This window comes from Podarcis raffonei, chromosome 10 (genome assembly GCF_027172205.1).
Source record: "Podarcis raffonei isolate rPodRaf1 chromosome 10, rPodRaf1.pri, whole genome shotgun sequence".
Lineage (NCBI taxonomy): Eukaryota > Metazoa > Chordata > Lepidosauria > Squamata > Lacertidae > Podarcis > Podarcis raffonei.
Genome location: NC_070611.1, coordinates 36,421,289 through 36,435,635, shown reverse-complemented (window position 1 = coordinate 36,435,635; position 14,347 = coordinate 36,421,289). Strand labels below are relative to the sequence as shown.

The 14,347-nt window shown below is 39.3% G+C and overlaps 1 protein-coding gene across 6 annotated transcripts in view; it reads right to left on the bottom strand.

Annotated features, from left to right (window-relative positions):
• The window catches only part of PTPRQ (protein tyrosine phosphatase receptor type Q), a 106,705-nt gene that overhangs the window by 58,639 nt on the left and 33,719 nt on the right, over positions 1-14,347 (bottom strand). For all 6 annotated transcript variants that reach the window (XM_053404729.1, XM_053404730.1, XM_053404732.1 and 3 more), the window contains 10 exons: positions 12,933-13,079; positions 11,102-11,274; positions 9,296-9,506; positions 8,028-8,153; positions 7,754-7,933; positions 6,912-7,019; positions 5,861-6,142; positions 3,667-3,849; positions 2,989-3,090; positions 1,183-1,303 (listed from right to left, as the gene is read on the bottom strand). In XM_053404729.1, coding sequence (XP_053260704.1) covers positions 1,183-1,303; positions 2,989-3,090; positions 3,667-3,849; positions 5,861-6,142; positions 6,912-7,019; positions 7,754-7,933; positions 8,028-8,153; positions 9,296-9,506; positions 11,102-11,274; positions 12,933-13,079 — 1,633 coding nt within the window. The remainder of the gene's footprint in view (positions 1-1,182; positions 1,304-2,988; positions 3,091-3,666; positions 3,850-5,860; positions 6,143-6,911; positions 7,020-7,753; positions 7,934-8,027; positions 8,154-9,295; positions 9,507-11,101; positions 11,275-12,932; positions 13,080-14,347) is intronic.

Genomic DNA, 14,347 nt, shown 5'->3' with positions numbered 1-14,347 from the left:
TAGGAGCGTCTCCAACCCCATCGTTCAGCCCGGACACTGAGATCCAGCTCTGAGGACCTTCTGGCGGTTCCCTCACTGAAAGAAGAGAAGTTACAAGAGAACCAGGCAAAGGGCCTTCTCGGCAGTTGTGTGCTCCTTGTGGAATGCCCTCCCATAAGATATCAAGGAGATAAATAACTATACATCTGAAGGCAGCCCTTCATAGGGAGGTTTTTAATGTTTGATGTTTTATTAAGTTTTGATATGTGTTAGAAGGCACAAATAGTGACTGGGGCAACCCAGCCAGATGGGCAGGGTATAAATAATAAAATTATTATTATCATTATCCAGATAAACTACAGAAGCAGCAGGGTCAGCAGGGTGACTGCCTCATCCCTCTGGCCACTGCTGATCACACATATGGTGTGGATTATCCATCTTTTGTGGCTGCTATTTGACACTGGCAATTCTCCTTTTAGGGCAGCTAGCAAATGTGTGTAGTTCGGGGGCAGAGAAGGGTCTGAATTGTGACCACTGTGAGGGGAAAGGGTTTAATCTCCCTATGCCATGCTTCCTCAACCTCGGCCCTCCAGATGTTTTTGGCCTACAACTCCCACGATCCCTAGCTAGCAGGACCAGTGGTCAGGGATGATGAGAACTGTAGTCTAAAAACATCTGGAGGGCGGAGGTTGAGGAAGTCTGCCATATGCCATGGTCCCAATCTGGAATACATTCAAATAAACAAGGGCCATCTATTTATGAGATTATATGGCAATGCATATAGATATTTGTTTCTCCAACACACACACCCTTTTCCCCCATCATTGCCAATCAACGCAGATGTTATTAGGCTATATGGACTATTGGTCTGACTCAGAGTAAGGCTGCTTTTGATGTCAACGTATGACCATCACTTGCACTATTGTTGCACAGAGTATAGCAGCTTGGATGGCTAAAATGTCTTGTTTTTTGAAAACTGGCATCCAAAATTACTTCAAGAATCTAGCAAGCACTGGCCTGCAAAATGTGTAAAAGCTGCAGAAACCTCAGCTTTAATTCATAAAGGTCTAGTTGTTTAAAGTGATGAGCCAGAACTCATGCATAACAAATGTATAATAATCAACAAGTGTAAAGAGTTAAAAAAAAAAAGCTTAAAATTTCTGGTAGGTGACAGATTCTTATTTATCTCTAGAAAAATCTTACCAGACATAAACTGTGTAATAGAGGATAATTCCATTTGGCTCCAGTGGTGGTTGCCATGACAACTTCACAATGACACCAGACAACTGTTTTACTGTGAGCAATCGTGGAGGAGAGCTAGGAGCTTGAAGAGAGGACACAATATCATGTTAAATACAATTTCAGCGATAAATAAATAAATAAATCTTAAAATGGCATTTTATCCATATAAATTAACGTTTAAAGGAGGGTATTTGGTTTGAAGTGTTTTGTCTTTGTTTTGCAGTGAGATAATAAGGGACAATTTTGCATGGTGCTGTTAAGACATCTGTTTCTGCAATTCAATAGAAAACAGTATTTCATGAGAAAACAGAGCAATGGGTGTGTCACTGTGATTCACCTATGTTCCAAGTGCATTGTTGCAATTATTTCCTTGTAATAGAAATATTAACTTTATAGCTGGGAACGCATGTAAACTACAGTAAAATAGTTCCTTTGAACTAGAAATAATTATATTATCTCCAAAGGGTGGGGAAATTGCTGAGCATCTGACTGATGGATGGTGAACAGCACAAAGCATGTTTATTTATTAACCCCATTAAATTGCAAAAGTGTCAAAGGTTTATATGTTATGTAGACTCAAGATAATTAAAACTCAGCCTGATCAAGACAGTGGTAAAACTATACAGTAAGACGATATAACAATGAAAAAAAGGTGTAGCTCAGTGACAGAGCATGTCACACACACACACACACACACACACACACACACAGACTTAGTCCTGGTCTTGTAAGCCCTATTCACGATGTGTTATGCATGGATGGGGACATGTTGCTGGTTCCAGTCTCAAACATCACATTAACATCGCTCCAACATCTGCCTAAGAGTTCCTTTAGAGCAGGAACTCTAGCTAACAGGACCAGTAGTCAGGGATGATAGGAATTGTAGTTCCAAAACAGCTGGAGGACCAAGTTTGGCCATGCCTGCTTTAGAGATAGTCAAGTTCAACATGTAGATGTTTGAGAGGACAGGCAGGGTTAGCCCCGATAACAGAAGGGTGATCCTGTTCCTACTCCAACAAATGAGTGCCTTATTTGTGTTTAACTTACAAACAAAACTTTTTGTAAAAAGAGGAGTTTTGTAGAACTGGAAAAGATCTCTATCTCAGATTTAGAAGACCAACACCTGGCCAGTTCATGACCCATTGGTCTGATTCAGTATAAAGTAACAACAACTAAGGTTGATCCGATTTGAACTATTTCAATTCATCCAGTGGTCTTTAACAATTCTGTCTTAAGTTTTAGTATGTGTTAAGAGACAACAACAGCAACAACAACAGATGATGGAACACTTCAACAGAAACAGAAATATTAACATTTAATTGTGTTTATTTTAACTCATACAAAACAGCATAATGTACCAAAAATTCAGGTCATAGTGTAATCATGCATGCAAATTGGAAACATGATCACAACTATGAGAAATATGTGGTGCATGTGGTCTGATGTTCAGAACAGTCTGTACTTGCAAGAAAGAACACCCTAAACATTTTTTGTTTGTTTGTCATAATACAGTACTGCTTTCTTTACTATGTAACTGAATTTTGGCTATATGAGAATTTTTTGAAATTAGCAAATGCCAACATAAAACTGCCTGTTTTTCCATTCCGCACAGAAGTTTGACTACAAACATTCTGACAGCACCCCCCGCCCCCAGCAATTGGATTTTTTTTTGTACAACCTTCTGTGCCTTCAATCCTGCTTATCCAATTGATGTTAAAGATGTCAACTGCATAAAACACTGTAATTAGACAATGACAAAAAGCTTACCATCTTCATCAGTCAACATGTGCAAAGGAGCACTGCGAGGACCTTCACCCTTTACAGTGCTTGAAGATACTTCAACAATATATCTTGTATATATTTTTAAGCCTAAATAAATAATAAATTGTTAATAATATTTATATGCTTGAAATTTTAGATACACATTTATACATATATATTTGTGTGTTATATGTAGCTTTTTCTGTTACTTTCACATATTTTAAAGAAGTCCCTCAAAGTTCAGTATTGCAATCAGAAAAAAACTTAAATAAATAAAGGTTTAACCATTTCTATTTTGTTATTTTACAACAAATAAAAGTCACAAAATTCAAAGAATGTTTTGCAGTGGCACGCAAACAGTATTGAATTTTTTTTTACAAGCCTTTTACAGGCTACTAATTAACTTACCTTTGCCTGTTCAAATTTTAATTGTTGTATTTTTTATTTATATTTATATTTATGTGATTCTATCCCACCCCAATATCAGGGCAAAACAAAATAAATAGTAAACACAAATAAATGTATTCCAACACAATATTCAAAACCCCCCCCATCTATCATTTTTATTGTTAATTTAATTCTAAAGCAATATTATTAAATATATACTATACAGTATGAACTAAGCAAAATAAACCAGCAAAGACACTATCATTTTAAAGTCACAAACTGCTATATTACAGTCACCTGTAATAGTTAGTGATAGATGTGTGGTATTGATGGTTCTTTCATCAGTTCCATCAGTCTCTCTGAGATATACGGTATATGTCTCTATAATCCCATTGGGGACAGATGGTGGAAGAAATGATAGCTCTATCTCTGAAGAAGAGATATTCTTATAAGTTACGTTTTGTGGTGGGAATTCGGGAACTGAAAAGGAAGAATTCAGAGAAAAGTTATTAAAATTTCAGATAATCATTAAGTGTGTAATGACTGAGGAAGTAACAACTGAAACTCAAGTGTGAACCATCCCAGTCATCAAGTACCACCATCACTCTTTTATCCAACCAATTGGTAATTCTTGCAGACCTATCAGTACAGATTTAATTTAGTTTAGTTTTTAAACAAAACAAAACAAAAGCAAGAAGAATTTTACAAAGGAGACTTAGCAACTTCAAATCTAGTATAAAAGCACCGCAATGGGGTCTCTTATCATCTAGTTCAGTGTTTTTCAACCACTGTTCCGCGGCACACTAGTGTGCCGCGAGATGTTGCCTGGTCTGCCGTGGGAAAAATTGAAAAATTCAAAAGATTTTTTTTTAAAAAAAGTCAAATGTTCGCCCACTAGGCGGGCGCCGGACTGTGTCCACCCTATTTTCCATCCGTCCTGGGTGGGGATCAGATCGGATGGGATCGGATGAGAGCAGACAGGCGGTCCGCTCTCATCCGGTTCCCCATAGAGAGCAGCGGGGCTCTGACATCTCCCTCTCCGCACACAGTGCGGAGACGGAGCTGTCATCCGCCGCCTCAGCGGGGATCAGCGGATCGATCCCCGCTGAACAGAGAACGGTCCGCAACGTTTTTGTTTGCCATTAAAGAAAAAAATATAAAACCATGCTTGAATGTCGGAACTGGTTACTAAAATTTTTGAATCCCACCACTGATGTTAAGGACTATAAATAGCTCCGGTGTCAAGGAGTTCTCCCTTCTGGCAAACAAAGCTATTTTGACATTGCTCCCATTTTCCACTACATATCTGTGTGAGATGAGCTTTTCAAGCATGATTGCTATAAAAACTAAATACAGAGAGAGACTGAGAGCTGTTGACGAAGAGCTACATGTGTGTCTTTCTTCGATTCCAGCCAGAATATCAGCTTTGTGTTCAGCCAAACAGGCCCAGGTTGCGCACTGAATCAAGTATTTTATAATTTTTCATATTTCTGTTTACTTACTATTTCATAATAAAGTAATTATAAAATACTTTCTTTGTCTTTGTTTGATTCCTATTCAAGAGAATTACTTTATATATAGTCAATATAGGCACAGAGTTAAATTTTTTAACATTTTCTAATGGTGGTGTGCCTCGTGATTTTTTTCATGAAACAAGTGTGCCTTTGCCCAAAAAAGGTTGAAAAACACTGATCTAGTTAGATTCCTAGTTCACTAGTAGGGAAATGATTTTTTTCAGAGTATATTGTTTCAAACCAAATTATATCAGATAGGAGAGTGAAGGTGTTTATTAATAATCAGCCCTTGTTAGTCTAATTTGCCTTGTGATGAATGTATTTGCTTAGTTCTTTTCAACTGGGCAGAAGCTGTCTCCAACTGATTTTCTCCAGTTCCCTTGTACTATGGCAGTCCAGCTTTGCATATGCCAAGCTTTTCTTGAGTATCCCCAACTCTCAAGAAAGGCTATTGGGAGACAACTAGGGTATATAGTGAGGGCAGGATGCTAGAAAACCCCACTGCATAAAAGCAAAGGAGTTTGCCCCCAGTTTTGACTGACACTCCTCTCTTCCTGGGCTAACTTTCAGGGAAGACTGATGGCTGCAGGCTAATGATGAATTGTTGGTATCTCCTTAACTGTTATCAATACTCTTTAACATGCTTAGCAGCGTAATTCCGGTCAAGATTCAAGGAATTGTCATTTCCTATGACTTTTGCCCACCTATCTGGCTTGTTACTCTGGGCTGGTGGGTTGGAGAAAAGCATATTTACTTCCTGCCCCCTGTCCCATCTGATACTTAGCACACGGATAGCAGTGTGATCCCCTACATTAGAATATACCAGATGCGAAACCGAATACATGTGCTACCATGATATATCAGGTTCATGCCCAAATCCCTAAGATGCTTATCTGCAAGAAAATCCACTGGAGTTTAATGATGCTTAAAATGGAAGCCACAGAGATAAAAAAAGTATTCCAAAATGCTGCACTTACCGGTATCAGCCGTTCTTACAGATAACAGGGGAGATGACTGATTCCCATGCCCAAGGCGGGTGAATGCCCTTACAGAAATATTGTACAGAGTATATGGTTTCAAGCCATTTAAAAGAAGATTTGTTGCTGTTGTGTTTCTCAGAATTAAAGCACTAGCATCATCACACATGACTTCATAATGAGTTATAATCCCATTAGGCTTCTCAGGTGGTGACCATCTTAAACTTATTTCTGTAGCAGTCACTTCTAATATCTCGACATGTTGGGGTGGTGAACCTGGTTCTTTAGTTTAGAAAACATAAAAGAAAATCACTTGGAGTTGTCCCCCCCCCCCCACACACACACATATTAAACATCTGTCTACATCAATTCAGTTTCTTTAAGAACAACTAGAAGTTACAGTAAGAACAGGAACTGATCGATGCAACATTTTTCTTCTCCCCATAGTTATGCTGTCACTGTAACATCAATTATAGGTAAGATAGCTAGGCACCTTCTCATCAATCATGGAATTATGAGTCAAAATGTAACTTAAAGGTATAGTGAAGGGTAATCTTTTCAAAGAATGACTCATTTCCAGCTTTTGAATATCCAAGGAACTATGCAATTTCTGCCAACATTACCAGTTAATTTTAATGCAAAATAAAAACACTATATATATTTTAAATATGTAACTGGGCATATTGGTACTGAAATATAGAACTAGAGATGTGATGGTCGGGGGGGGGGACACAGAAAAATGAAGTGGTGGTTTCCCTCTCCTCAATTTTCCTAGTTTTTTTGGGGGGGAGCCTTCACATTTCTATACAAAACCTAGTCAGCTGGTGCTTCTCTAATTTAGAAGTAGATTTCTATCATGTAAAATCAAAGCAGGAAATGCTGCTGTCCTGTTTTAGTTAGGAAGAAAACCGAATTTAGTGAAGGACACAAGGAAGTCCAGGGGGATCCTCAAAAACACAGATTTATTAACTTCCACTAGGTAGACTGCACAAGATGGATTAATCAGCAATGACATAAAAAATTATAAAATCAGCATGACCAATATGCTTACCATCCTCAGGTGTTCTCACAAAAATATCATTGTCTTCAGACAGAGCACTTTCGCCTATAGTTGTGGAAGCCGCTACTCTCATTTTATAATTTGTATACTTTCTCAAACCTAGAAGGAATAAGAAGAAAAAACACTGCAAGCACATGACACTGGTATATTGGGTGTGCACTATTAAAATTAACCAATTCATACAGTTCTGATTCACTATAGAATGGGAATGGGACCTGGCATTGGATTCTGCCACATTATCCTTATGATTTTATTTTTCTAAATTCTGTTTTCCACTAGTTGTTGATAATATTGTGTGAGAGAGAGGGGGGGGAATGAGGGAACAACTAGAATTAAAATAAAATCTAAGACCATTTGCATTACTAAATACCACAAACGTAGAAGAATCTAAAGCTAGATTAAAGTATCCTTTATTCAGCATTCCTCCAATGTGAAGATGTGCAAAGCAGTACCTGTAAGTATTGTCAGTTCTTTAAAAGTATTTTGGTTCATTAAAGCCTGTTGAATATTAGGAGAGATGCAGAAATACAGTGGTACCTCTGGTTACGTACTTAATTTGTTGCGGAGGTCCATTCTTAACCTGAAACTGTTCTTAACCTGAAGCACCACTTTAGCTAATGGGGCCTCCCGCTGCCACTGCGCCGCCACTGCACAACTTCTGTTCTCATCCTGAAGCAAAGTTCTTAACCCGAGGTACTATTTCTGGGTTAGCGGAGTCTGTAACCTGAAGCATATGTAACCCGAGGTACCACTGTATAGAAAAGTTAAATCTATATTCTATTCCAACATAGCTTTGATAGCTACTACAGCAATTATTTAAAAGCTACTCTTACCTGTAATCAAGATGCTGTTATTTGACGTAGTCATGTGAAAAGCTCTATGTGTATCCAGCTCCATTGCATAAACTGTGTAATGTGTGATCTTTCCATTGGGGTTTATTGGTATATCCCAATAAAGCAAAACTGAGGACGAACTAATATTTTTATAATTGATATTTTCGACTGAGCTTGGAACTGCAGAACAAAAACAATCCATTTAGTATGAGTTAGAAGTGTGGAGAAAATTAAGTACTGCCAGCATGAAATTACGTCAGCAATAAAATTTTACCTTGTTCACTTGTCCTAGCAATGAGAAGAGCTGGTGGTCCTTCTCCAATAATGGTAAAAGCAGACACCTCAATTGCATATTTAGTGAAAGGCTGGAGTCCATTTACAAGATAGGACAGCTGCTCAGCTGAAAGGTTGATGGTATCAGAAAATGTTTTCAATGCATTTTGTATATACATAAAGGAAAAGAAAACTATTGTTACCATTATATTAAATCCTGAACACCAACACAAATTAAGTAAATTTACCCCATTAAGCAAAAACCAATATTGGAATAGAGATGGAATAGAGGACAGTCATAGACAGAGGTTAGAAATTAATCCTGAATTGAACTAGACTGAAAAATGGGAGTCACATAGGACAATGCTATGTATATTTACTCTGAAGTAAGTCTTACTGAAGTCGATGAGATTTACTTCCAGTTAAATATGTATAGGATTGTGAACTTGGAATGTCTCCATTCTTGTAGTATACACATTGATTAAAAAAAGGAGAGAGTTAGTTATTCCTATTACTGTATAATGAAAATGGAAAGTGTATTTTTGAACAGTGAAAATCAGTAATGATAATATAAAGACTGAATGACTATTTCTAAAAATGAACTTTCCAGCCCCAGCTTCATTCACACTTTACTTTCAAAGAGATGTAAAGAAAATCAGAATGCGGCCTTCTGTCTTATTGAATGCCTTCACTTGAAAAATTCAGAGAGGTATTTTAAGCCTGTATCCGCCAGCCAACCCTTGTTAAATGGGTCATAAATATCCATACTTAGTCAAGAAAAATACCCCATTGATAATGCTGTGCAAGAGAGTGTGCTAATGACACCATTGTGTCACAGGGTCATCTCCACCTGTTTGTTGCTCCCATGTAGCCGAGTTGTAACTTTTTGACCTATTTACCCTCAGTGGCATTTGAAAACCTATCAGTCAAAAGCTCCTGGAAAAATTAACGTCCACATGGGACATGGAGATATGTTAATCTCCTCCAATCACACCTGCCTTGGCAACTGAAATAACTGATTGTCTATGCAGCTTGCTCAACGGCTCTGGCATCTTCTTTCTCTCGGTGGAAGGTCAACTGGGTGACAAGATGCTAGCACTCTCTGCTTGTGTGGCATTCTGCATTTGCTCCAGGAGGGGGCCGGAATTTGACTTCAGTAAATGACCCATTAATAATTTGGTTGGTCTCTGTGCTAAGGATCATATATGTGACAGCAGCCTTTTGAACAATGAGGGAGGTAAGTGGGGGGAGAGGGACTTAGAAACTTACCAGAACCTGGATGTAGTTCTGCAGCTCTATTCAAAATAGGCAAATTATCCTCAGACATGCTCGTAAATATTACTGGAGAAAAGTTGTGCACTGTTGGAAACATCTCAGCTGAACCTTCATATGAACCAGTGACTGTTTCCACTTCATCCCACATGAAAGATGGTTCTGTATTCTCATTTAAAACGTCTGGATCCAAAGCTTCAATGAAATCCTAAAAATGAAAAACAAGGAAGTTAGAAAAACTCACTGCGCCACCATTTGCGGGACCAGGCAATGGGCTCCCCATACCCCAACCCATATAAATAAGAGACCAACTAGACTGGTTTGGGGCTAAAACAGGGCACAACTTAAGATATTCAATAAATACAAGGTATATATACCTTGAATGTATAAGGTATTCAATAAATACAGATGAAAGAGGTTTGGCTTGGGCATGGGGCAATCTAAATACTTCTGACCTGCCGGCTAGAAGTGACGTGTGGTCAATCCAGGCGGGGGTTCTTAAGACTTACATCAAATAAGGTGACCCCCCCACAAAGATCTCCATCTGGGGGAGTGCCCTCGGCCCTGGCCCCACCTAGGCACACAGAAATAACCACTCCCCCCAGATCCATTTAACAGGATACCCCAGCGTTTGGAGGGGGAAGCAGAGAATACAACAGTGAGGGAACGAACAGGTAGTGCCCCAGGTGTGGGCTGGTTAAATGGACAAGGGGCGGATCTGAGGGAAGCCTACCCACTCTGTCGGCTTTGCCCCCTGGCACAGCCCACATCCCCATTTGCCAAAACAAGAGGCAGGCTAGAATCTGGTTCCTGATAGGCGGTGGGGGCTTCTGCCAGGAAGGGCATGGCAGTTCCAGTTCCCACGTTGGGGCCTCAGTGAAGCCTCTGCCATCCCGCAATGCTGCCACACCAAGAAGGATGAGTGGACTTGATGCCCAGGCGAGCTAGAAGTATGGGGACAGAGGAAGGCATCCCGCACAGCTGGAGAGGGGCATGAGACCTCCTTTTCCAGCCAATCGGGTGAACGCCAGGGGGCCAGGTGGAGGTGGAAGCTTGGTGGCAGCTGGGATCACCTTCCCCCGTTGAAAAGGTGCAGCGGCTGGTGCCCAGCCTCTTGCCCACGTGGAGCCGATCACCACTGAATCACCCACTGTTGCGCGATCTTCATTTTGCATGTGTGTGGTTCAAACCAAAGGTGAGAGGACTGGTCAGATTAAAACATTGCTATGGAATGCCAGTAGCTGTATTTGGGGCCAGTGTGAGGAATTTTTTTCCTGAAGACTAATTGGCTTGTCTGTAGGTTTTCACCTGCCTCATAGCAAACGTCACAACTTTGGCGGATAAGGCATTGGGTGGTATCTTTTAACATCAGGGTACCTCGTTAAAAGGGTCCTGGAAGGGATATAGCTGAATGGGATCCCACACAGAAGCCGGTGGGCCATAGCACCCCTTTTGTGAGGCAGCACTGGCAGGAATGTCACTCTTGAACCATGTCAAGGGGCCAACCCATCCCAGGTTCAACCAGCAGGCAAGCTGGTTGAGGACGAAGACTTACCCAGTGCCTTTGCCAAACCATTTTACATCTGTAATAAATAAAGTTGTGGCCTGATTTATACCATACTGTGTCTTATTTATCACTGGCATTCCCCACCGCTATGCAGTGTGCCTTATGTACCCAGGACAAGTGCTTGTTTCTGGCTAAAACTCTAATTTCCAAGTCTTACATAAGAATTGGGAATAATTATACATAATAAAGTGAATGCACAGAAAATCAGTAAGTAGCAAATCAGTAAGTTAAAGCACCTTGATTTTTTCTGTTAGAATTGTATCTTCAAGAATTTCCCCTGTGTCCTCAAGTGAAACTTTTACTCTATACTGAGTGATGATTCCATTTGGTTGCTGTGGTTTCTTCCAACCAATTCGAACAAAGGTTGCAGATACCTCTGCCATATGCAAATCAAATACAGGTCCTGGAACTGGAAAATAAGGAATATAATGAAAATGAAACACTTTAATTATTCTGTTTGTATCAAATCATTAATTGGCTATATCAGATAAACTTTTAAGTATCATAAAATACCATTTTTGAAAGGATTTGGAGTCTAATATTAAAATGTAATGCATTGTGTGACTAATAAAATATGAACTCTGCCTAATAATATTGTCAGAGTTTAAATCTGGACCATGGCACCCTGAATGTGTGTGCCTGCAATGGTGCACAGCGTTGTGTAGACAAAAGCTACAGTTACACAAGTACCCTGCAACTTACCTAGAGTGCACTGAGATATGGTGCATATTAGTTATATGAGAGTCTGGTCAGTAATTTCCTAAAACTTCTGGATCCACGAAGGACCTCTTCAAGAGAGGCAACATCACTGCTTCTTTCAAGGCAATGGGCATAACACGCTGCTGAATTGAGATAAGTGCACCACTGTCTAAGAACCGGCTACCAAATATTTGGTTTGGACCCTCCAGTTAACAGGAAACAACAGAGCACCCTGTTGGTTTCATTGCCACTGCCACAAGTGTTCTGTCCACATCCTTGGCTGCAAAAAATGAAACTGATCCCACAAGGAGCTTCAGGGACCTCTAACAGACCTAATGGAAATTATGCCTATGAAAGTAGAGCTTGATTATAAATGTTGTATAAAATGATGCTACCTTAAATAAGCTGTAGAAGTAAAGTCGGTCTCTTCACTGAGCAAAACTATGAAATTTCAATTTACTATTTACTGTAACCACTTACTGCCATCTAATGGTCAAACAGCTGCTGTGAATGAAAGACAATTTTCATTTGTAAGATGTAAACATGGGTGCCTACAAGGGATAATACAGGTGGGGGAGTTTCGAGCAGCACTTTGTAAAGTCCAGCCTGACTTCATAAGCAGTAAGCAAATTAAGTGAAAGAGCAGGGATGCTGCTGTTGATGGATTGATGGGGAGGCAGAGAATATACCATTTGTGTACTGGTGACAGTTTCCATTTAATTTACTCCTGTGCATAATCCTCAAACCGCTTTATATTTTGTATTTTTCAAGGTTCCTAGTAGAACAAACACATGTAGCTGCTTCAAGTATAACAATGTGTACCAAAGAGTCAGTACATATTGACCAACATTCAAAACAGCAATTAAAAGAATTAAAAAATGAGGTTTGGGTCAGGAGATCAGGAAAATGCTTGTTTAAACCGGTGTGTTTTCAAGATCCGGCAGAATGCCAATACTGATCAGCCTCTTGTATTTCAGCAGAATTACTCTGGGCATATGTGTGATGGGTCCCTCTTTTATCCTACTTGTTGGAGTGTTGGGGAGATGGTTTTATTCCTTTAACAGCTGCATGAGAGGCAGAAATGCAGCCGGTATCTTTCCTCCTTCTCTCCCCATAGAGGGAAAGGCAGAGTTTCTGCCAGTCATGAAGCTGCTAAAGAGACTCGAACCCTGCCAGAAAATATTGTGGTAGCCATACTTATTTATGCTAAAATATTGTAGAAGGTATGTAACAGTTACTGGGGCACTTCTAAATATTTCATACATGTTTTTCTCAGACCACATTAAAAAACACTGGCTTTCCAAAGAACGAGACAAAATAGAATATATCGATAATATGATGTAGTTTGTTATCAAGCATACAACTTACCTCCTGCGGGAGTGAAAACAGTTAGGTTTGACTTTGGCCCCACCCCGGCACTTGTCTCAGCAGCGACAAAAGCATCATAGGTTGTGAATGGTATTAGATTAGTAAAAGTAAACTTGAGGTCTTTTGTACTATTATCCAAAATATGGCCTGAAATGAAGAAGTAAGTTTAAAATAAATAAAAATAAAAGAACCAACCTTTTCAACTGACCTGGTCACTGTTGTTACATTGAATAACAACTGCAACAGGCAATTAATCTTTAGTAGCTAGTTTATGTCAAATATGTGCTGAGTTTTAATGAGCACTGTTTTAATAAGCTCTGGTGAAATTCGGTTGAAAGCTAACTGCAGTGCAAATAAACCCTGTTCATTAAGCCAAAATAGAAAAGCTGCTTTCAGCTCACTATTTCCTGCAGCAAATTTTCCAGTCACTTTTTTCATTGACTTGTTGGGATTGGAGTAGATAACTTGGTGCCCACCAGATATTATAATACAACTTCCACCAACTTCTGCCTATGTTGTCAATGGTCAGGGATGATGGGAGCTGTAGTTCAACATCTGGAGGGCCATGTTGGCTACCCCTGCCTTAAGGCATGTCTGCTGACCCATTTGTGTTTTTGTCCCATACGACTTACCTGATAGAGTAGCATGGAATTTCTTTTTAAGCAGGCATAGGGTTACTTTTATGGGCAGAAGAGCTGGGCTTTTACAGTGCAACAGGCAGAAATCAAACAGCAATATTTTCACATTTCTGTCTACATTATTAGGGGAAATTGTCATGTTATTTTTTGTATCCTAGACACACAGGTGCTTTCTCATGAAAGGGGGGCAACCCTAAATATAAATATCATTGGACCACACAGACTAGATTATCATACCAAAACCATACCTGCATCTGTCTTCAGTGTGGACAGGTATTAAATTGGCACAATACTCAGTGCAGTTCACTTTTTTTTAAAAAAAAATATTTTAGTCCTTCAAAAAGACGTAGCAAAAACTTAAAATCAAAATCAAATAAAAGGTAGTTTTGCATAAATTCAGATTTCTTTTTTGAAAGATAGACCAATTAATCCATGCTTGCAGTAATGCAACAGTAAGCCTTACATCCGACAACAATGGAAAATCACGAAGATATTGAGACATATCTTCGATTTTATTAGTCAGGTAGGGATTTGAAGAAAGGAAGAAAGGTACACTATGCAAAAGTTCAGGGAAGCAGGTCCACACATATTTTCAGAGACAAAGGACACACAGCTTTTTATTTCAGTATTATCACACTATCCACTGTTCCAGGGAGTGGGGAGGGGAGGGAGGACCTAAGTGAGGACATTCAATAAATGTTTTCACCAACTGACCTTGGAAATGGAAAACAGTCATATTTCCAATCAAAAATTTAATTAAGCATTATTATTATTATA